Genomic DNA, 24,133 nt, shown 5'->3' with positions numbered 1-24,133 from the left:
CTGGCCTAGCCAGCGAAGCCGACATCACATGAATGAATTTAAAAAACCTTCCTCACAATTTACTTTCCTATCTTTGTAGCATCAGCAAATTTGGCTACAATACAGTCAGCCCCTTCTTCTAAGTTATTAATATAGATTATAAATAATTGACGCCCCAGCACTGATCCCAGTGGCACTCCCCCACCTGAAAATATCTCGACTGTGTTTCCTGTTAGTTACCCTATTCGCTGTCCATGCTAATGTATCACCCCCAACACCATGAGCTTTATCTGGCACAGTGACCTTTTATGTAGAACCTTATTGAATGCCTTTTGGAAATCCAAATACATCGAAAAGGTCTGTCAGCATTGTAACTACCTAAAACAGCATGCATTCTGTTCAGGCACACGAAATGTCCTCATCTAGCAGTTGAAGGCACACTGGATAGAATCAGAGCTCTCCTAGATGACCCTAACATGCAGACATTCAGAATACCAATATCCATCTTTGTATTAGTTTGTTTACTTGTTGCAAGTAAAAAGAAAAAATGTTAGCTCTAAACATTATCTAAAACTATGGAGGTTGCTTCCCTGCCTCCTCCTGCCCTCTCAACCTGCAACTTTAATGAAGGTTGAAGCTGTTTGAGAATATAAATGTTATTAACCTTCAAAGACTTCTACTACACATCTGCAGCTGAACTGCAAGGCACACTTACCTCCCTTTTAGAGCATTGAAGAGTCGGATTCCATCTGCAGGACCACAGATTTGGATAACGTCATCCCTAGTCAGCTTTAACAGATCTCCACCTGTGGATGGAGGCAATAGAGGTTCAAAACTTCCTGGTGCTGTAGCAAAATGTTGGAAACTTGCACAGAGCTAGAGGTCCCATGAAGCTCCAGTGGGACACTGCCATAATAGCTTTGACATTAACTGAATGTGTGAAAGCATTATTTAATAGTCAGGATGTTGAATTAGCATGCTTAGTTATCTCTTAACTAATATTCGCATCTAAATATATAAATTCTATTCCTCAAAGTCCACATGGATCCTTGATGCTTTAATACCAGTTTGAGGCTAAACTCGCCCTGAACACCCTATTGAATTTCCTTGCACAAAATCCGTAAAGATGGATAGAAGACGACTGGCTGGTCCACTGATTGTGAACTAGTCAACCTGGTTGCAATGACCTCCACCCTAACCATCAGCAGCCATGCATCCTCACAGGAGAGGCCAGAAAAGCATTCATTAAAAAAAAAAATTAGGGAAAAATAAATCTGAAATATTCCTCTACGACTCCTGAAGGTGACATGAAGGTGAAACTCTAGAAAATAAAACGACCACACGGTACATCACTGAACCTCCAATACAGGTCTATGTGAGTGACTACAACGTTACAATTTAAAATTCAAAAATGATCCATTCCAAACCAGAATAGAAACCAAATTCCACTTGAATTGTTTCCAAATGGATTTAGATACAATGAATAAGTTTAAGTTTCCATTTTCTGTGGCCGCGTTTCCAATTGAACAAAATTCCAAAGATGCATGGCAACCTTACACACAAGTTCATTTAGCAGCTCAGAAGAAAAAGGCTCACGAACTGGCTCACATTGCTCTCCCTTCCCCTTTTCTCAATTAAATGAGTAAAGTAAAGAATGAAAACCTATGATTTCAAGTATTTAAAAGACTAGACTGGCAAAAGGCTTATGTTTATATTGTGCATCATTCTCAGGACGCTGCAAAGCACTTCATAACCAATGAGTTAATTTTGAAGTGCAATCAACATTGCTATGCAGGCGAATGCAGCAGTCGATTTGCACGCACAGCAAATGAACTGAAGAATCGTTTTTGGTGGTGTTGGTTTGAGGCAAGGATTTTGGTCAGGGCACAGTGAAAGCTCCCTGCTCTTCCACTAGTGTCACAGTATATTTTACAACAGCTGAAAAGGCAGATACAGCCTTGTCTGGCATCTCTGCTGAAAGGCTGTACCTTCAAAAATGCAACAATGGCCCAGAAATAGACCAAAAGGTCAATCTAGATTATGCACTCCTGCCCTGAGTAGGTCGTATAAGCACAGCCTCTTGACTCAGGAGAATGCCACAAATGGGACAACATGGACCAAAATTGCTCAATTTATTAAAATCACAACTTATTTCAAAAATAGGTGCATCACATGCACACAAAGATAACAGCTGGCAAATAGCAACATTCTGAAACCCACCACAATTGCCATCAGCTCAGATGGGTGCTGTCATAACGTTGCAAACCTCTGGGTGCTCCTTGGCCCAGGGGATGGTGTGAAGAATGAACTTGCACATCAATATAATGCGTTATAACATCCTCAGGACAACCTAAAACGCTTTACAACCAATGGCGTATTTTTAAGTGCAATTATTATGCAAGCAAATGCGGCAGCCAATTTGCGCACAGTAAAGTTTTAAAAACAGCAATTAAACAAACAACCAGATAATTGTTTTGGTGGTGCTTGTTATTGAATGGATGTTAACCAGGACACCGGGGACAACTCCCTCAACATCTTCATATAGTGCCATGGAATCTCTTATGCCCACCTGAGCTGGCATCATTTAGTATCTCATCTGAAAGGCAGCACGTGAGACAAAATAATGCACCACTTTCATACTGCGCTGAAGTGGCGGTCCTTGATTGGGGCTTGAACACACAACTCAATGACTTATGAAAGAGTGCTTATAATAGGGCAGCATATGCAAAGAGGCTCATCACCAAACAGTAGCTTCCTGAGCCTCCCATCTCCCCCAACCGCCGGCAGCACCAGGGAGCTCTGGTAAAACATTAGAAACCTTTTGAGCTTCCTGGCCCAGATGGAACCAAGAACTGGATTTATTTTGCGCCTAAATCACATATTCAGCAGATCCAACTAAGTATTTTTGAAGTGCAGTCACTGTTATGTAGGCAAACCGTCAATTTGCGCATATTTGCTACACCAAAATGAGCAAGAAAAAAAACTGTTTTTGATAGTGTTAGTTGAGGATATAATCTTGGCTTGGATAGTGGACAACTTGGAGGTCTTCTGCCAAAACCATGGGAGTGGAGTGTTACTGTCCACCTGCACAGCTATAACATCTCTTCTGACAGAGGATCTCCAGACATTGCAACATTCCCTCACGACTCCACAAAACTATCAATTGAGGCTTGTGTTCAAGTAAGGAGCAGGACAGAACCCAGAGCCTTCTGATTCAGTGACAAATATAAGACAAACTCAGCAAAGCAAACAGTTAGGATGGTTTGGCAGCCAGATGAGTTCATAGATTCTTGCTGCCGGTTTTGCTGCAGGTTCTCGGTTACATTTTCAACGTCTTACATAGAATGTACAGCACATGCAAGCTTTTCAGCCGAACAAGTCAATGCCAGCTTTTATGCTCCATACTGGTTTCCTCCCGTCCTTTTTCATTTAACCCTATCAGCATAACCTATTCCTTTCTGCTTCATGTGTTTCTATAGCTTCCCCTTTAATGTATCAACGCTGTTGCCCCACTACTCCATTTAGTAGCAAATTCTACATTTTACCCAGTCTCTGGTAAAGAAATTTCTCTTAGCATCATAGGATATAAAACAGAAGGGCAGCCATTTAGGCCATGCTTTGGAAGAGCATTTAGGCCCATTTCCCTGAATTGGCTTCATTACTGATTATCTTATACTTAGCTATTTATGACCCCTAGTTTTGGACTCCTCCACTAGTGTAAACATTCTCTCTATGTCTATCCTATCAAACACTCCGATCTTTTTCATAATTTTCAAGATAAGCCTTCTCTTTCTAGAGCAGAAAGTATCATGTTTTTCCATTTTTCCAGATGACAGGTACCACCTCAGTTCTGATATCAGCCTTGTCAATCCTCTTTGCAACATTTCCAGTGCCCTGTACCCTTTTGACAACATAGAAATCAGTACTGTATATAGTAATACAAATGTGTTCTAACCAAGGTTCAAAGCTTTTGCTGACTTGGCCAATTTTAAATATTGTCATCATATTTCTCTGGTCCATGGGACCTTACAACTCTTCACCTTGCATATTTCAGTTTCTTTAACTTATGTTTTGCATTTATGTACTTTTCTTGTCTTTCCCCAAAGAAATAACTGTCATCCAAATTAAGCTCCTTGTACAGTCTCCTCTCAGCCTCCCATGAGGTTGATATCAAGACTGATCACATCACCTACTCTAGGTCATTCTTTCCAAGGCTCGCTTTAAAATTGAAATTCCTTCCCTCCCTCCATCTGCTGTCTCTTCTCACTAAAATCTACAATTTCAAGAAAGAGAATTTGGTATTGGCTGTAAACTACTTGTCTCTCCTATTCTTTTCAATCTGGGCAGTATCCTGGATCACAGGGCTTGGCCCTTTCCTAAAATAAACTCACCAGGTGATGCCAAGGTCGGTCAACAAATGTGCTTTCTTGTTACAATCTGGACTTCAGTCTCAGATGAGCACCTTCATTATAGTCCAATATTTCACTTCCCACACCAACCACTCTTGAAAACTCACTTAAGACTTCCAATTTAATGTCAAATTATGAGAAGGTAAGTTTGTGTTATGGACATATGATACTACTAGGCACTTAGCAGAGGCTTTAAACATAGTTCACTGAGGATCACTACGGAGTTCAAAGACTTAATTCTTCTGGCCCAACTGAACCTAAACCTCTATCCTGAAGATGGAAGGAATGTGTTCCAACCCATTCCAGCATCCCAGGTAACTGTGACAAATATTTTCATCCAAATAAGTTAATAAGCAAAAGGTACCAGAGAAGTTTGCGAAGAGCCTGCAGTATGGAGAAAATCGATTTCTGTGCAACCACTGCTGAGCGTCCTGAGGTGTGGCTGTTGGCAACAGATTCTGCAAAAATAAAGTTGCAAGTCTTAGACATTAGCCCTGAAATGTACACAGATACAATGACCCAAGAGTACATTAGGAGCTGGCTAAGATGAGTGCAAACTCCACTGGAGTCGATTACTTAATCCCACGTACCAATGGGTGTCAGTGACCTTCCTCAGTTCAAAATTGAGCCATTTTGTGGACTATCCAACTAGGGAAAAATGACAGTCCATAATGCTCCATAGAAAGTATAAAATATCACCACATTAACTATTTCAGCCCAAATAATGTTTGGTACGGAAAAGGACTGGAATTCTTGGCCACAATGATATATAGATAAAGTTGGCATTTAAATTTACCTGAATTTAAACAGCAATAGCTATAAATCAGCTATAAAAGTTTTCTGGTCACTGTCAGTTTTTGTTAAATTGCTCAAAAATCATGCAAAGTCAAAGGTTTTGTTCTAACATCAGATCAGTTCTTGTGGGCTTTTAACAAAAACGTGCCTCTCAAAATAGGTTGTTGGCACCTTGACAACAAAAGCCCCTACCTGATTTTCGGAGACGGGAGACACGGACAGTTCCCGACAAGCCCACTTTCGAAAGGATCCCAGTGTCTGATAAGAAAAAGTTACTTGTGAACTTCTGCAAAATTCTAGAGTGCTTTTCACTTTGGATGCATGTACACTTTGAATGCATGTACACACACATGTACAGCTTCCACTGTATACAAACTGAAAGAAACCAAATATCTGACAAGACAACATCACTTACCAAATCTAACGAAAATCCAATAGAATTATTGGGCTGAAATCATACAGGAGCATGAAGAGGGTCAAATGTGAATTCTCTGAAAGAATCCAATAGTCATCGAGAAGTCCATTATGTTTATGCAAATTTAGATTTCAATTGTTATTGGGGTGAGAAATGAAATGCTACTGGACAAATTGATGGAGAACAGTTCAATAATTCTTCCTCCTCATCAGGATAACAATAATCACTGGTTACGTGCCAAATTTCTGTAGTAGCCATACAAAAGGAAAATACTGCAGGAATCAAGAGTCTCTGGATTAGGACTGTATTATAATCACATCAGGGATAGAAAGAAAAACTGCATTGATATGACACCTTGCACGTCCTTTAGATGTTTGAAAGCACTTCACGGCCAATAAATTACTTCTGAAATGCAGATAGGCGAATGCAGCAGCCAATTTGCGCTCAGCAAGATGCCACAAGCAACAAGTGCAATAAACGTTCAAACTGTTTTGATGGTATTGCTCAAGGATAAATATTAGCCAGGGCACCAGGAGAACTACTCTTCAAATCGTGCCATAGTGTTTTTAACAACTATTTTTAGATAAGAGCTTCAGTTTAATCTCTTGACTGAAAGACATCACTCTGACAGTACTGCACTGAAGCGTCAGCCTATAGTATGTGCTCCCAAGTCCTGGAATGGGGCTTCAACCCACAACCATAGATTCAGAGGTAAGAATACTACCGCTGGAAGAACCAGATAAGTATTAGAGAGTAAAGGTACCTATAACATGGTTCTATACCATTTGTTCCCAAGCAAAATTTAAAAATACCAGTCCACATTGCTTTAATGACCAGTGTAAAGCAATCAATGCACACCTTATACTAAAAAGAAACTTATACTCAGAGAACCTTATTACAACCCAGTGCTTTACATACAATGAAGCACAACAACCATTCTCTAGGTGAAGGTTGCAGCTATTTTGCGCATAGGAGGTCAAAAGAACGAACCAGGGCAACCCCAGGTTATTCTTTGAACAGTATTACAGGCTTTTCAAATACGCTCAAACAGGTAGACATGGGCTTGGTTTAACAGCTCATCTGACAATATTACACCTCTCTCTTAGCACTTCCCTGGATGACCAGTCTCGGCTGAATGCTCAGTTGAAAATGAGGCTGAAACCCACAATCTACTGACTTAGAGGAGTAAAGCTGAGATTATGCCTCAGCCTTATGGTGACTAGTTCCAAGACTCAAGTATATATCTGAAAATACTAATCTTGCCCCACTGTACCTTTCTTACAGAACATTCCAGGACCATTGTGTAGTCGTGTAAATGAGCAGACCAAACTAGGCGACTTTCCCCTGGTTAGATGAGTGCTAAAGTTTCCAATCCAAGCCCCTGAGAAATTGTCACAGGTAGTTTCTTTTTACAAAGGGCTACATCTCACTTACACAAGTCCAAAGAACTAAAGCTTAGGTGGATAAAAGCCCAGGTTAAAGGATCCCAAACAGTGAACAATCACACTGCTATAATTTAACATGCTAAAACCCTAAGCTTACCAGCACAGAGCACTAGTCTGCTTTCCACTGTTTGTCCAACCATGATTACCCTATAGTTACAGCATCAGTTTTCAGCTTTATCCCAACCCCTGTAACAGGGTTTCCATTGTAGGTCCCAATAAACCAGGTTGGTTGACCGTGTTTTACTGCAAGCCTGCCGGCTCAGATATCAGATTATTGAGTGAACTGCAGCAGGTTGACTTGGCACTAATTTCCATGGCCAGCCCTTTCCCATTCCAAAAGGACTTCATCAGCATCTGAAGACCTATTAAGTGCTGAACTATATTATGTACATATACGTATAAATGAAAAAGACTCAAGAGACTAGAGTTGGGAATAAATACAATATGGAAGATGCAAACACATTTGAGTACCAGCCTCCACATAACATACTGAAATCACTTCCAAAGTAATATGTGCTCTTTGATGCAACTGGAAGACAAATCATAAACTGGGGTGGGCATAGTTATTTTTAACTAGATCATTGTGATGTTAAGCAATCACTTGTTTAGATTTTGATTTCCAATCAGAAATCCCCATTTTAAATCTAAGCCAATTAGACTGGGCACCTGTATCAAGGCTCAACTGGAGATTTTGATCCAGCTATCTACTGGTCAACTGGTTCAAGTTGCTGGCTCTGCATTAGACACAAAAGTCTCATATACTGAATCATTTTACTTCAGTGACTAGATTTATTTTGCTGAATATGCAAAATCAGAAAACAAATCTTTTTATTGTTCTAAAGAACTGGTCTTCCCACTCGTTTCTATGCCTGTGATTTAATGGATTAAAATGGCTCTATTTTCTTACTGTCATCCCCATTTCATACAAAAAGAATTCTGCTTTCAACCTTGTTGCTGCCTTTATAAATATTATCCCATAAAAATGACAATAATGTAATGTTAAGATTTCATTTTTCAGCTTTAGCCTTTCCGACATCAGCCCCATGTTAGAGGTCGAGTAAGTGGCCTATGCCCAGACCTTGTCTTGGGCTCTTTTGCAATGCTCAAGATCAACAACAGAGTTGCTCACCTTCTTGTGTGCCCCTCAGACAGCAGTTGGCTCTCCAGGCTGTATTGCACAAATTAATGGGTTTTGGCAAACAGGATTCAAAACTTGTCATGAAGAATTGGGGCCCTACACGTGCATTATGCTAGGACTCCAAGTTCATTTCTCTCTCATCCCTTTTTAAAAGGAGCTCCTACATTGCTTTAACCAGATTCCTTACAATTTTTTTCTTTCCCCTGCCCAATATGGTTTCAAGATAAACTTAGCCAACTGAAACTTTTGCAGGTTTCAGGCCAGTTTCCACCATCCCCTCCCCCCCACCCCGCCCCCAAAAAAAGGAAACACACTTCATAAAATATCCCTCTTCAACCCAAACAAAAACTTCAAAACCTTTTCAAAGATGTGTTTTTGAAGTCAAGGAAACACTTATACAAAACTGTCTCTTACAACTTGTATGGTGGTCCTGGGTTAAGGGATAGAAGAAACAATAAAAAGAGTGGCTACCAGACTTACCTGCACTGGTCAACCAGCTGGCCAACACCTAAGATCATACATAAAGAATTGCCAAATGGGTGAGTCTAGGAAGTGCCTTTGAAACCACAGCCAAACAACCAGCATCTTCAGGAATGTTTCAGGCTGGGGGAGTGGGGGAGGGTCTCAATTCCAACAATAATACTCACTAACACTAAAGCTCCACTGTAATGATGCGAATGAAAGTCACCTGCCAGTGTCCAGACAAACTATTCATTGCTCATTTGGACAGCCAGGGAGGAAAGGAAGAAAAAGACAGCTGGTCGAGAGGCAGGAGTTACATGTCTAGTATCTACAAGTTCAAACTGCTCTAGGACACCAAAGAGTTAGAATTGGGCACATTTTGAACCCTCTCCTCACTAATTTGGAACAGTTTACCCTCTAAAACTGAAATCACTGGGATAACAACACATCTCAATATGGAACACAAAATGAATGAATGTGAGGGGCACAGACAGAAGTGTCTTCAACCACAGTTGATAATTCCTGAATGGTATGCTGCCTCCCTGATGCCAGGGTAATGGATATCACCAAGCAGGTGCAGGAAATTCTGCAAGGATGGGAAAACAACATGAAATCATGGCTCATATTCGAACCAATGATATAGGCCTTCAGGCAAACGGCTAAAAGCTGGAAGAAAGATTTTAAAAAACAGAATTTCAAAAATTTAGTGACTGCCAGATTACCCCCAGTGTCATGTGCTAGTGAGTGCAGAAACAGAAAGATTGAGCAGGTAAATGTGTCTGCGGGAAGGTTAAGACTGGTCTGGGGAAGGGGCAGCTATACAAGATGGACAGATTGCATTATTCCCACTGAGAGGTTAACTAATAGGTTTCGGGAGATTTTAAACTAATTTGATAGGGGAAGGGGAACCAGAAAATAGCAGAAATGAGGTCAAAAGGAGAGGGGGATAAAACAGAAGCAAAATTAGAAATATTCCAAAAATTGCAAGCACTGGATTGAGGAAATAGCAAGAATGATGAAAGAGGTATTAAATTACATGTATGTTAGTGCTCATAATGTGAGTGGGCTGCAGGCACAAATTTAATACTCCTGGTTATCAAGTATTCTGGAATAATAAAGGAGGAAAGTGAGGAGGGAACATGGCAGTATTGACTATGAATTTTGTTACAGTTCTAAACAGAAACAGGTTTACGAGATGGTTCCAAGACTCAATCTATTTGGCTTAAGTTGAGGAACAGAGGGAGAACTGTTACATTGTGGAGATTTATTTTTAAACAGAGCTCCAAGGAATGAGATAGATGAGCAAATTTGTCAGCAAATTTCAAGGGTGTGCAGCAAAATATAGTAATGGCAGGAGACTTGGATTACTCAAATATAGACTGGAAAACAACAGTGTTAAGTGTAGGAAAGGAAAGAAGTTTCCATGTGTACAGGAGAACTTTCTTGATCAATATGTCTAGTGCAAAAAGGAGAGAGTGTTGTATCTGGTTCTGAGAAATGAATATCATCTAGATAGCAATAATGCAAATATAAGGAGAGGGGGATAATGCAAATATAATTTGGTTTAGAGTAATTATGGAATGAGACCAGAAAACATAAAAGGTAAAAAAATAGCCAACTGGGGAAGAGCTAATTCAATTCAGTGATTTAAGCAGACAGGTTGGAAAGTTGATTGGAGGGTAAAGCAGTAACAGAGCAATGAGCAGCAATCTGGGAAAAACAGTCAGGCACAATTTAGGCATATTCCTTGGAAAGTAATAGGTGCCCTGGATGACAAATGAATGACAGCACACTAGTTACGCTATCGGACTATTGATCTGGAGCCCTGCATACTACACAGTGGAGGCAACATGCAACAGACAGAGCAAAGCAATCCCAGAACCAATGGATCAGATCTAAGCTCTGCAGTCCTGCATGGTGGTGGACAGTTAAACAACTCACTGGAGGAGGCGGCTCCACAAATATCCCCATCCTCAATGATGGGGGAGTCCAGCAGTTCAGTGCAAAAGATAAGGCTGAAGCATTTGCAACCACCTTCAGCCAGAAGTGCCAAGCGAATGATCCATCTCAGCCTCCTCCAGAGGTCCCCAGCATCACAGGTGCCAGTCTTCAGCCAATTCAACTCACTCCATGTGACATCAAGAAACGGCTGAAGGTACTGGATACTGCAAAGACTATGGGCCCTGACAACATCCTGATAATAGCACTGAAGACTTGTGCTCCAGAACTTGCCGCGCCCCTAGCCAAGCTGTTCCAGTACAGCTACAACACTGGCATCTACCCAGAAATGTGGAAAATTGCCCAGTTATGTCCTGTACACAAAAAGCAGCACAAATCCTACCCGGCCAATTACTGCCCCATCAGTCTACTCTTGATCATTAGTAAAGTGATGGAAGGGGTCATCAACAGTGCTATCAAGCAGCACTTGCTCAGCAATACCCTGCTCACTGATGCCCAGTTTAGGTTCCGCCAGGGTCACTCAGCTCCTGACCTCATTACAGCCTTGGTTCAAACATGGACAAAAGAGCTGAACTCCAGAGGTGAGGTGAGAGTGACTGCCCTTGACATCAAGGCAGCATTTGACCGAGTGTGGCATCAAGGAGCCCTAGCAAAACTGGAGTCAATGGGAATCAGGGGGACAACTCTCTGCTGGATGGAGTCATACCTAGCACAAAGGAAGATGGCTGTGGTTGTTGGAGGTCAGTCATCTCAGCTCCAGGACATCACTGCAGAAGTTCCTCAGGGTAGTGTCCTCGGCCCAACTATCTTCAGCTGCTTCATCAATGACCTTCCTTCCATCATAAGGTCAGAAGTGGGGATGCTCACTGATGATTGCACAATGTTCAGCACCATTCGCGACTCCTCAGATACTGAAGCAGTCTGTGCCAGTATGCAGCAAGGATTCAATCTGGGGCTAATAAGTGACAAGTAACATCTGTGTCACACAAGTTCCAGGCAAAGACCACCTTCAACAAGAAAGAATCTAACCATCGCCCTTGGCATTCAATGGTATTACCATAACTAAATCCTGTACTATCATCCTGGGGGGCAGGGGGGGGGGGGTTACCATTGACCAGAAACTGAACTGGACCAGCCATATAAATGCTGTGAATAAAAGAACAGGTCAGAGGCTGGGAATCCTGCGGAGAGTCACTCACCTCCTGACTCCCCAAAGCCTGTCCACCATCTACAAGGCACAAGTGGGGAGTATGATGGAATACTCCCCACTTGCCTGGATAAGTACAGCTCCCACAACACTTAAGAAGCTCAACACCATCCAGGACAAAGCAGCCCCGCTTGATTGGCACCACATCCACAAACATTCACTCTCTCCACCACCGATGCACAGTAGCAGCAGTGTGTGTACCATCTACAAGATGCACTGCAGGAGCTCACCAAGGCTCCTTAGACAGCACCTTCCAAACCCACGACCACTACCACCTAGGAGGACAAGGGAGCTGCATGGGAACACCACCACCTGCAAATTCACCCCCCAAGCCAGACACCATCCTGACTTGGATTAGAGATAGACAACAAATGCTGGCCTTGCCAGCGGCATGCATAAAAGAAGAAAAAAAAGGCCAAAACCTATCATGACAGCTGGGGAACTTAAATTTGGTTAAATAAATGATCCTGGAATAAAAGGCAAACATCTATAATGGTGATCACGAAACAACCAGATTGTTGTTCACTAGTTTGCCTTAAAAAAGGAAATCTGCAGTCCTTACCCGGTCTGGCCTACCTGCAACTCCAGATGCACAACAAGGGGGTTGAATTATCAAATCTTAGAATGGTTACAGCACAGGAGGTGGCCATTCAGTCCTCCATGTCTGTGCCAGCTGTATGCCAGAGCAACTCACCTAGGTGAAATTCTCAGCCCTTTCACCACAGCCATGCAAATATTTTCTCATCACATAATTATCTAATTCCATTTTGAGAGCCACGATTAAATATGCTTTGATTGCACCCTCGGGCACTGGATTCCAGATCCCAACCACTAGCTGCATAGAAGTTTTCCCTCATGTCACAATTTCATCTTTTGCCAATCTCCAGGTGGCTTTTAAGTAAGTATTTGGGAGCGGAGAGGGGGATTCATTTGGGGGGAGATTTTAAAAAGTTGATGACGAAGGACAAGGCAATAGTGCAGGATAGGGGTATGGAGAATGATAGCCAGGATGTGACAGGAAGGGACAGAGTGTACAAACATAAGAGTGCATCAGCAAATAAGGTCAACAAGGAAAAATGGTAAGATGGCAGAATTCAAGGCTCTTTATCTGAATGCATGTAGCATTCATAACAACATGGACGAATTGATACCACAAATAGAAATAGATGGGTATATGATAGCCATTACAGAGATATGGCTGCAAAGTGATTAGGGCCGGAACTGAATATTCAGGGATATTGGAAATTTAGGAAGGATAGGAAGAAAGGAAAGGAAAAAGGATGGGGCAGCTCTGTTAATAAAGGATGGGATCATTACAGTCATGAGAAATGATCTTGGCTTGGAAGATCAAGACGCACAGTGAAGGTGAGAAATAGCAAGGGAGAGAAGTCACTATAGGCTCCCTAACAGCAGCAACACTGTAGGGCAGGGCATACGTAAATAATTAACAGTGGCTTGTGAGAAATGTACTGCAATAATCAGGGGCAACTTTAACCTTCATATAAATTGGACAACTCAAATTGGCAAAGGCAGCCTTGAGGATGAATTCATAGAGTTTATTCGGGACAGTTTCTGAGAACAATATGTTCTAGAACCAACCAGAAACAGACTATTTTAGAAATAAAAACAGAAAATGCTGGAAAAACTCAGTAGGTCTGGCAGCATCTGTGGAGAGAGAAATAGAGTTAACTTTGAGTATGATTCTTCTTCAGAGCTGAAGAGAAGTTGAAATATGATGGCTATTTTAGACCTGGAGATGTGTAATGAGACAGGATGATCTCATAAAGGATCATCTAGGCAAGAGTGAACATAACATGATGAATTTTACATTCAGTTTGAGGGTGAGAAACCTCAACTAGTGTCTTAGACTTAAATAAAGGCAATTACAAGGACATGAAGACAAAGTTGGTTAAAGTGGACGGGAAAAATAGGTCAAAAGGTAATATAATAGATAGGTAGCGGCGGATATTTAAGGAGATATTTCATTACTCTCAACAAAAATATATTCCATTCAGAAACAGACTCTATGAGGAGGATGCACAACCTGTGACTAACTAAGGAAGTTAAGGATGATTTCAAATTGAAGGAAAAGGTGCACAATGCTACAAAGATTAGTGGTAGGCCAGAAGATTAGGAAAACTATAGAAACCAGCAAAGGATGACTAAAAAAGAGGGAGAAATTGGAGGATGAGAGAAAACTAGCAAGAAATATCAAAACTGACAGTAAGCGCTTCCACGAGTTAATGAAAAGGAAGAGAGTAGCTGAAGGGGATAAATGGGACGAAGAAGCTTGAAACAAACATGACCACTGGAGAAAAAACATAAGGAGTACTATTGGAACTAAAGGCCAACAAGTCCCCCGGACCTGATGGCCTGCATCCGAGGGTCTTAAAAGGAGTGGCTGCAGAGATTGTGGATGCATTAGTTGGAATATTCCAAAATTCCCTACATTCTGGAAAGGTCCCATGATTGAAAAGCCTCAAAGACAATACCTCTATTCAAGAAAGGAGAGAGATGGAAACAGGCCAGATAGTCTAACATCTGTCATCGGGAGAATGTTGGAATCCATTATTAAGGAAGAAGTAGGACATTTAGAAAATCACAATACATCAGGCAGAGTCAATGTGGTTTTGTGAAAGGGAAATCATGTTTGACAAATTTATTAGCGTTTTTTGAGGATGTAACAAGCAGGATGGTTAAAGGGAAACCAGTAGGTGTAGTGTGTTTGGTTTCCAAAAGGCATTCGATAAGGTGCCACACAAAGGTTACTACACCAGATAAGAGTTTGCAGTGTTGGGGGTAATACGTCTGCATGGATAGAGGACTGGCTAACTAACAGAATCAGGATAAATGGGTCATTTCCAGGTTGGCAAACTAACTAGTGGAGTGGCACAGAGATCAGTGCTGCAGCCTCAACTATTCACAATCTATATTAATGACTCGGAGCAAGGGACTGAGTATATTGTAGCCAAATTTGCTGATAACACAAAGATAGGTAGGAAATCACCTTGTGAGGAGGATACAAAGATTCTGCAAAGGGACTTTGCAATCTGCAAGAGGTAAACTAAGTGATTAAGTTAAAATTGGCAGATGGAGTAGAATGTGGGAAAATGTGAGGTTGTACACTTTGGTGGGAAGAATTGAAAAACAGAATTTTTTTTAAATGGTGAGAGACTGCAGAATGCTGCAGCACAGAGGGAGCTGGGTTTTCTCATGGGTGAATCACAAAGTTAGCATGCAGCTACAGTTAGTCCTCGCTTTAAGTTAGCTCCATTTTGTTTTCAAGCTGTTATTCTTCAGGGCCTGTTTTTCTGGTTTATAATTTTTTAATTTTTAAGTTTTTAATTTTTGCTTAATTGTCATTGCTCGATGTTTAACGATGATCTGGCAACAGGTCCCTTGACCTGATCGGTACCATTTGAGGTGTTTGCGTTCGAGGGGGCATAGATTTTTTTCAAAAACACTACCAAGTTCTGAAGAATATCCAAACTAACATTTGTTCTGCAAGCAAAAAGTTAAAGCCTGGGCTGCTCATTTCTGTGAAGAGAAGACCCATTTCTTGAATCTGCAAGCTGATTTCCATTTTGGAACCCTAGGTGTGCCTGCTGTGGATGAGGCACATACGCCATTTTGAAGTCTGGGAGAGAGCAGCATTTGCTATTGTAACACAGGTAAAATTGCTTTCCTTGTCTCACAGCTTACTTGGATGAAAAAATAAAGAAAATAAAGGGTGCACAGTACTTACCCATCAGGAGGCTGACTTTGCAATCGTCTGATTAATTTGAGCCCCCAACTCTGGCCCGTGTTCAGGTGAGGCAGGAGCACCAACGGCGTCTTCGAAAGATCCTCCAAATCCAATGACAAGAAAGGGGGTGCAACAGCCAGGTCTTTACCAAAGACAACATGCTCAGCATTGAGGCGCTAAATTGCTCAAAGCCACCCCCACTTAGACGCTTTTGGGATGTCCTCAAAGCATCCCTGAAGAGGTCAAACATCTCGACCAACTCGTGGTGACCGATCAATATGGGAGAAGGTTCATTTGGGAAGGCAGCGAACACAGAGACTGCGGCGGGAGCTTGCATAGGCAAGGTCAAGGCAGCGGAGAGTGTGCAAAAAGCAATTAATCTAAACTGACCCTCCAAACACATCCACCCACATGAGGCAGATTCTGGAGATTTTTCATTGGATTTATCAGCCATTTCAGAATCCATTGAGCCAGAGTGACTAGTGAGTGGTATCTAATTTGAATTTATAGAGCACCTCTTCTATAGTTAGTGATTGATATTATTTTACAAGCTATTTCAGCAGGGAACGCACAGTGCTGCACATGTATGGTACAGTATTTCAACTCATACATTTTTTTTCCAGGCGAGAAATATCTGAAAGAACCTAACTCAGGCTTTAACATGTTTCCCATGATTCACAAAGTTGCAATTTTCTGGAGCACAACCACATCTTTAAGTGAAGACTTACTGTACAGCAAGTAACTAGGAAGACAAATAGCCTTTATTGCAAGGGTGATGAAGTATAAAAGTAGGGAGGTTTTGTTACAGCTGTACAGAGCATTGGTGAGACCACACCTACAGTACTGTGTACAGTTTTGATCTCTGTATTTAAGGAGGGATATACTTGCATTGGAAGCAGTTCAGAGAAGGTTCACTCGGCTGATTCCTGGGTGAAGGGGTTTGTCTTATGAGGAAAGGTTGAACAGGTTGGGCCTAGACCCATCGGAGTTTAGAAGAACGAGAGGTGATCTTATTGAAACGTATCAGATTCTGAGGGGGGGGCTTGACAGGGTGGATGCTGGGAGAATGTTTCCCCTCATGGGAGAGTCTAGAACCGGGGGTGGGGAGACACAGTTTCAGAATAAGGGAGTTTCCCATCTCAAATGGAGATGAGGGGGAATTTCCTCTCTCAGAGGATTGTTAGTATGTGAAATTCTCTCCCCCAGAGATCAGTGTCATTGAATATATTCAAGGCTGAGTTAGACAGATTTTTAATCGACAAGGGAGTCGAGGGTTATAAGGGATGGGCAGGAAAGAGGAGTTAAGGCCACAATGAGATCAGCCATGATCATATTTAATAGCGGAGCAGGCTCAAGGTGTCAAATGGCCTACTCCTGCTCCTAATTATGTTCTTACATTCACCTTAATGAGGTTCTCAGTCCTGCCAATGCAAGCGGTTTCCCCTGATCTATTCTGTCCAGGCTCATGGTTTTGAACATGTCTATGAATCTCAACTTTCTCTTCCCCAATGGGAAGAGTCCCAGTTTCGTCAATCTATCGTCTTAATTGAAGTCCCTCATCCCTGAACCATTCTCGTGAATCTTTTCTGCACTTCTCTAATTCTATCTCATTCCTCCTAAGGTGTGGTGCCCAAAACTGGTCACAAAACTGCAGGTGTCCAAACCAGTGTTTCATACAGATTTTATCATAACTTTCTTGCCTTTGTGCTCTGACTCTATAAAGCCCAGGCTCCAGTATGCTTTGTTAAATGCTTTCTCAAACAGCCAAGCTACCTTCAACGATCTGTGCACATATACTCAGAGGTTCTGCTGTTCCTGCACCATCTTTAGAATTGCAGCCTTTATTTTATATTGTCTCTCCTCATTCTTTCTACCAAAATGAAGAATTTATAGAATTATAAAAGGCTTACAGCTCAGGAGGCCATTTGGCCTGTCATGTTAGTGCTGGATCTTTGCAAGAGCAATTCACCCAGTGCCACTCCCACCTTTTCCCTGTAGTCCTGCAATTTGTTTCCTTTTCAGCTAATGATCCAATTCCTGTTTGACTGCCATGATTGAATCTGCCTCCACCACGCTCCCAGGCAGTGCATTCCAAACCCTAAACACTCAATGCATTGAAAAAAGCATTTCCTTATCTCATCGTTGCTTCTTTTGCTAATCACCTTAAATCCGTCCCCCTCTACTTCTCGACCCTTCCACCAATAGGAACAATTTCTCTCTATTACTCTGTCCGGACTGTTCATGATTTTGACCACCCCTATCAAATCATCTCTCAACCTTCTCTTCTCAAAGGACAACAGCTTCAGCTTCTCCAATCTACTCGTGTAACTGAAATTCCTCATCCCTGGAACCATTCTCGTGAATTTTTTCTTCACTCTCTCTGATGCCTTCACATCCTTCTTAAAGTGTGGTGACCAGAACTGGACACAATACTCCAGTTGAGGCGAACCAATGTTTGATACAGGTTTATCATAACCTCTTTGCTCTTGTACTCTATGCCCCTATTAATAAAGCCTAGGATACTTTATGCTTTATAACTACTTTCTCAACCTATCCTGCCACCTTCAATGATTTATGCATATATACACCCTGGTCCCTCTGCTCCTGCACCCCCTTTAGAATTGTACCCTTTATTTTATATTGTCTCTCATTCTTCCTACCAAAATGAACCTCACTTCTCACATTAAATTTCGTTTGACACCTGTTTGCCCATTCCACCAACTTAAGTCCTTTTGAAGTTTAACACTATCCTCCTCCCAGTCTACAATATTTCCAAATTTCATATCATTCACAAATTTTGAAATTATGCCCTGTACACCAAGGTCTAGGTCATTAATATATATCAGGAAAAGCAAGGGTCCCAACACTATAAGACCATTATAGAGGAGAACTCAACTGTAAACTTCCCTCCTGTCCAAAAAATCACCGTTTTTCCCATCATGCAGCCAATTTCATATCCATGTTGCTACTTTCCCTTTTATTCCATGAGCTATAACTTTGCTCACAAGTCTATTGTGTGACACTGTATCAAATGCCTTTTGGAAATCCAGGTACACATCAACAGCATTGCCCTCATCACCCTCTCTGCTATCTCTTAAAAAAACTCAAGCTAGTTAGCTATATACGATTTTCCCTTAATCCATGCTGTTAGCTTTCCTTAATTAACCAACATCTGCCCAAGTGACTATTAATTTTGTTCCGAATTATCATTTCCCCACCATCAAGGTTGAACTGACTGGCCTGTAGGTGCTGGGCTTATGTTTACACCTTTTTGAACAAGTGGGTAAACATTTGCAATTCTCAAGTCCACTGGCACTACCCAAGTTTAAGGGAGACTGGAAAATTATGGCTAGTGCTTACCAATTTCCACCCTCACTTCCCTCATTATTGTTAGATGCATCTCATCCAATCTTGGTGCCTTACGAGCTTTAAGTACAGTCAGCCTAACCAATAGCACCACCTTAAGTGTCTGAACTACCGCCTCTTTCACCATGAACTAGGGATGGGCAATAAATGCTGGCCTAGCTGGTGACACCCACGTCCCATCCCACATCCTCAGCTCGAGCCAAATAGATTCTGTCCTTGACCCTCTAGTGCTTTCTCCAGCACTACAATGTTCTCCTTAATCAATACAGCCATCCCTCCCCATTTTCTTCCTTACCCATCTTTCCTGAACACCCTGTTTCAAGGAATATTTAATACCCTCTCCTACCCTCCCAGGTCTCTGTTATAGCCACATCATCATATTTCCACATGGCAATCTGCACCATAACTCACCAATCTAATTTACCACACTCAGTGCATTCACATACATGCACAGTAACTTTTTACTTTCTCCCTTACTCTGACCCCACCTATCAACTTCCTTATCCTGATGCTATCTGTCTCTCCCAGTATTCTGTGCCCCTTGGTGTTCCTCTCTGATATTATCTCCTGGTTCCCATACCCCTGCCCAGTGAGTGTAAACCCTCCCCAACAGCACTAACAAAACGACCTGCAAATAAATTGATCAAACCTCTGTTTGGGTGCAACCCATCTGGTCTGTAAGGGTCCCATCTCCCCCAGAACTGGTCCAAATCTCCCAGGGATCTAAAGCCCCCCTCATTCAGCCATGCATTTGTCTGCTTTATCCTCCTATTTCTATGCTCACTTGCACATGGTACCAGGAGTAATCCAGAGATTACTACTTTGAGATCCTGCTTGCTAATTTCCTACCTAGCTAAATTCTGACTGCAGGGCCACATCCCTCCTTTTAACTCAATGTGGACCACGACTGCTGGCTGTTCACCCTCTCTCCTTAGGGTGCTCTGCAGCCGTTCAGCCACATTCTTGACCCTGGCACCAGGAAAGCAACATACCATCCTGGATTCAAGTCTGCAGCCACAGAAGCAGTCGTCTGTTCCACTTCCCTGCATTAAATTTTATCTGCCACTTGGCTGCCCATTCCACCAGCCTGTCTACATCCTCTTGAGTCTATCACTGTCCTCCTCAAAGTTCACATTACTTCCAGGTTTTGGGTCATCCACAAATTTTGAAGTTGTGCCCTGACCAAGTGCAACTAAGCGGGGGTCCTAACAATGATCCCTGAGGAAGCTATACTATAAACCTTCCTCCATCCAAAAAACACCGTTCACCATTACTGTGTCCTGTAAGGGACATATTCTTTTTATTTTTGTTGGGCTGTTGCAAAGAACATATCTTTTTATTTTCTGTTGGACTGTGGTTTAAAATTACAATGGCTGCAGGTTGAAAGACATGTCCACTGGAACAGGATGAGTGATACATACAATCCTGCAACAGAGTGTGCTATGAAAGACAGGATGGTGCCAGAAAGGAGTCCTGGACCAAGGGAGCTGCCTGGCAACAACGTTTTAATTAGCTCCTGATCAGGTTTTGTGAGAGCGCAGTACAGCAGAATAGCTCCTAGCCTGAAAGGAAAAAGACCTAAAACCTCTTTCTCCTGTGTGGAAGATTCCAGTAATTCCACAATAATAGTTGGTTGGTTTTTTCTTCTCATATCTCTAAATCTGCTCTCTATCTGAAAACCCCTGTCAAGAGGAAAAGGGGAAACCCACTGTTAGAGACATTGAAAGGCAAGTGCTCAACCAATGAACTACAGACTGAAAGTGCTGGAAGACTACCTTGTATCATCAACAAGAACTGAAAGGAATTTGGAAGGCAACTATCAAAATCAACCCATCGAATCCTGTACTCCAGAAATGGTGCTATTGACTCCATGTCTTATGTGTCTTGTATGTGTGTGCATATGGGGATTTAAGAAGAGGTAGAGTTTAGGTTATAGAGTTAGAAATTAGCAGCTCATATTTCTTTCTTTTTCCACTGGTTAAAGACAATTTGTTCAAAAACAGTTATTTACTTATTAAGTTTACAAACCTGGTGCTCGCATTCTGTTAACCTAAATTAAACAGTTAGGTAGAATTGGGGTAATCTGGTAGTTTGATCAAGTTTTTTCACATTTGTTGCAGCTCGGGGAATAGTGGGGCTTGATATTACAATGCAATATCCCCAGTGAGTTGTGACAGTCCTGTCACTCAGCCAATTTCACAATCGTGTTGCTACTGTCCCTCTTATTCCACAAGCTCTTAAATTTGCTCACAAGTCTGTTGTGTGGCACTTTATCAAAATGTCTTTTGGAAGTCCACATGCACCACATCAACAGCATTACCCTCATCAACGCTCTGTTCCCACATCAAAAAATTCAATCAAGTTAGTTAAACAGGACTTGCCTTTAATAAATCCATGCTGGCTTTCCTGAATTAATCCACAATTGTCCGAGTGACTGTTAATTTTGTCCCAAATAATCGCTTCTAAAGTTTTTCCCATCACTGAGGTTAAACTGACTGGCCTGTAGTTGCTGGGCTTCTCTTTTCACCCTTTTTGAACAAGGGTGTAACATTAGCAATTCTCCAGTCCTCTGGGACCATCCCTGTATCTAAGGAAGGCTGGGAAACTACGGCCAGTACCTCCGCAATTTCCACACTCACTTCCCTCAGTATCCTTGGATGCATTCTATCCTGGCCTGGTGACTTAGCAACTTTAAGTACAGTCTTCCTAATGCCTCTTCTTTATTAATTTTAGCGCATCCAGTGTCTTAACTACCTCCTCTTTCACTATGACTCAGGCAGCATCTTATTCCATGGTGAAGACAGATGCAACGTACTCATTTGGTACCTCAGTCATGCCCCCTGCCTCCATGTGTAAATCCCCTTTAAGGGGATTTAATTGGCCCCACTCTTCCTTTTACCACCCTTTCAATACTTATATGCCTATAGAAGGTTTTTGGATTCCCTTTTATCTTAGCTGCCAGTCTCCTCTCTCACACACACTGCTCTTATTTGCTTTTTCACTTCCCATCTGATCCGATATTCAGCCTAGTTCCAAGTTGTTTTATCCACCTGATATCTGTCAGAGACACACTTGTTCTGCTTCATCTTTTGTCTATCTCTTTTGTCATCCAGTGAACAATGGATTTGTTCGCCCTTCCTTTACCCTCCTGGGAATGTGCTTCAACTGTGCCCAAATTGTCTCCTCTTTAAAGGAAGCCCTTTAAAGTTGCAGTTTTGCTTGTCAATCTTTGATTCCAATTTACCCAGGCCAGATCCATTCTCACCACACTGAAGTTGCTCCTCCCCTAATTAATGATTTTTATACTGGATTGCTCCTTGTCCTTTTCCATCACCAAACTAAACCTTATGATACTACGGTAGCTGTTCCCTAAATGTTCTCCTATTGACACTTGATCCACATGACTAACCTCACTCCCCACAGCCAGATCCAGCAATGCTGCCTTTCTCGTTGGACTGGAAACATATTGCTGTAGGAAATTCTCCTGAACACATTCTAGGAACTCTTGTCTCTCTCTACCCTTTACACTACCACTATCTTAGTCTATATTCGGGTAATTCAAGTTCCCCATTATAACTATCCTATAATTCTTGCACACCTCTAACTTCCTTGCCAAATTTGTTCCACTACATCGTTCCCAGTAGTTAATAACATAAGAAATAGCAGGAGTAGGCCATTTGCCCCCTTGAGGCCGCTCCACCATTCAAGTTCAGGGCTGATCCAATCACAGCCTTAACTTCACTTTGCCAGTCCCCATAACTCACAACTCCTTCTAGGTCAAAAACCTGTCCAACTTGGCCATCTTCAATGACCCAGTCTCCACTTCTCTCAGGTAGGGAATTCAAAGGCTGACAAACCTCAGAAGAAATTTCTCCTCATCTCAGTCTTAAATAGGAAACTCCTTATTTTTAAGCTGTGTCCCCTAGTTTTAGATTCCCACATGAGGGGAAACATCCTCTCAGTATGCACTCCCCTCAGGATCTTATATGGGGGAGGTGGTGACATTGTGGTAATGTCACTGGACTAGTAATCCAGAGGCCCAGGCAAATGCCCTGGGGACGTGGGTTCAAATCAGCAGCTGGAATTAAAAGCCAGTCTCAGTTACAGTGACCATGAAACAATTGTCAACTGTTGTAAAAACCCATCTGGTTATTTAGAGAAGATCCATCCATCACTCCAGAGGAAGATGAACAATTCCAATTTGTAGACAATGCTGAAGAATCACTGACAGACAAACTATGAGATAAAATTCAACATGGAGAAATGGGAAGCATGGTCTCGTGTTGGAGTTGGTGGAAAATGAGAAAAGCATTAAGGTACAGGAGAGATTTTAGAAGGGAATGTTAAATTCTGAAAACAAATTTGTTTTCAATGTAAAGTCAGTTCATACAAAGCGTATTGCTGTTATAAGCTTTTATAAATGGTCTTGTCTCAGTGCCAGTAAGACCCAGTATCTATACCTTTTCTGTACTCTGCAAAGATGCATACCTAGGGCACTAATAGTTATCCCTTTTAAAGTAATCAGGGTTAGTGAAGTCTCAATAATGTAGAAAATCATCCTAAAGTGTTTCACAGAGGTGTGATTAAATAAAAATTGGATGAAGTGATCAAAAGCTTGACTGCAGAGTCAGACATTAACAAGGGTCTAAAAAGGAGAGGGAGAAAGATGTGTGCAGGGATTTAGGGAGGAAATTTCCTAAGCAGCTAAAGGTATTGCCACCAATGGCTGGTGAGGCAGGTTGCATAGGATGTTACAGATGAAGGTTTGGAGGGTTCGGGATATGATACGCACATTCTTGGATGAGCGAAACTCAGCTCCTGACCTCATTACAGGCTTGGTTCAAACATGGGCATAAGAGTTGAAGTCAAGGTGAGGTGAGAGTGACTTCCCTTGACATCAAGGCAGCATTTGACAGAGTGTGGCATCAAGGAGCCCCAGCAAAACTGGAGTCAATGGGAATCTGGGGGAAAACTCTCCGCTGGCTGGAGTCATACCTAGCACAAAGGAAGGTGGTTGTGGTTGTTGGAGGTCAGTCATCTCAGTTCCAGGACATCACTGCAGGAGTTCTTCAGGGTAGTGTCCTCAGCCCAACCATCTTCAGCTGCTTCACCAATGACCTTCCTTCCATCATAAGGTTAGAAGTGAGGATGTTCGTCGATGAACACACAATGTTCAGCCATTTGTGACTCCTCATATATTGAAGTAGTCCATG

General features: G+C 41.9%; 1 protein-coding gene across 2 annotated transcripts in view; it reads right to left on the bottom strand.

Moving 5' to 3' along the window:
• Window positions 1–690: 690 nt before the first annotated feature.
• tfcp2 (transcription factor CP2) overlaps window positions 691–24,133 on the bottom strand; it is a 100,442-nt gene continuing 76,999 nt past the window's right edge. Inside the window, exons 10-12 of one of the 2 annotated variants that reach the window (XM_041180344.1) lie at window positions 5,376–5,441; window positions 4,753–4,846; window positions 691–785 (exon numbers count right to left, since the gene is read on the bottom strand). In XM_041180344.1, coding sequence (XP_041036278.1) covers window positions 691–785; window positions 4,753–4,846; window positions 5,376–5,441 — 255 coding nt within the window. The remainder of the gene's footprint in view (window positions 786–4,752; window positions 4,847–5,375; window positions 5,442–24,133) is intronic. The other variant, XM_041180345.1, reaches the window with a different exon arrangement.

This window comes from Carcharodon carcharias, chromosome X, assembly GCF_017639515.1.
Source record: "Carcharodon carcharias isolate sCarCar2 chromosome X, sCarCar2.pri, whole genome shotgun sequence".
NCBI classification, from domain to species: Eukaryota; Metazoa; Chordata; class Chondrichthyes; order Lamniformes; family Lamnidae; genus Carcharodon; species Carcharodon carcharias.
This window is presented reverse-complemented; position numbering and strand designations above follow the sequence as displayed.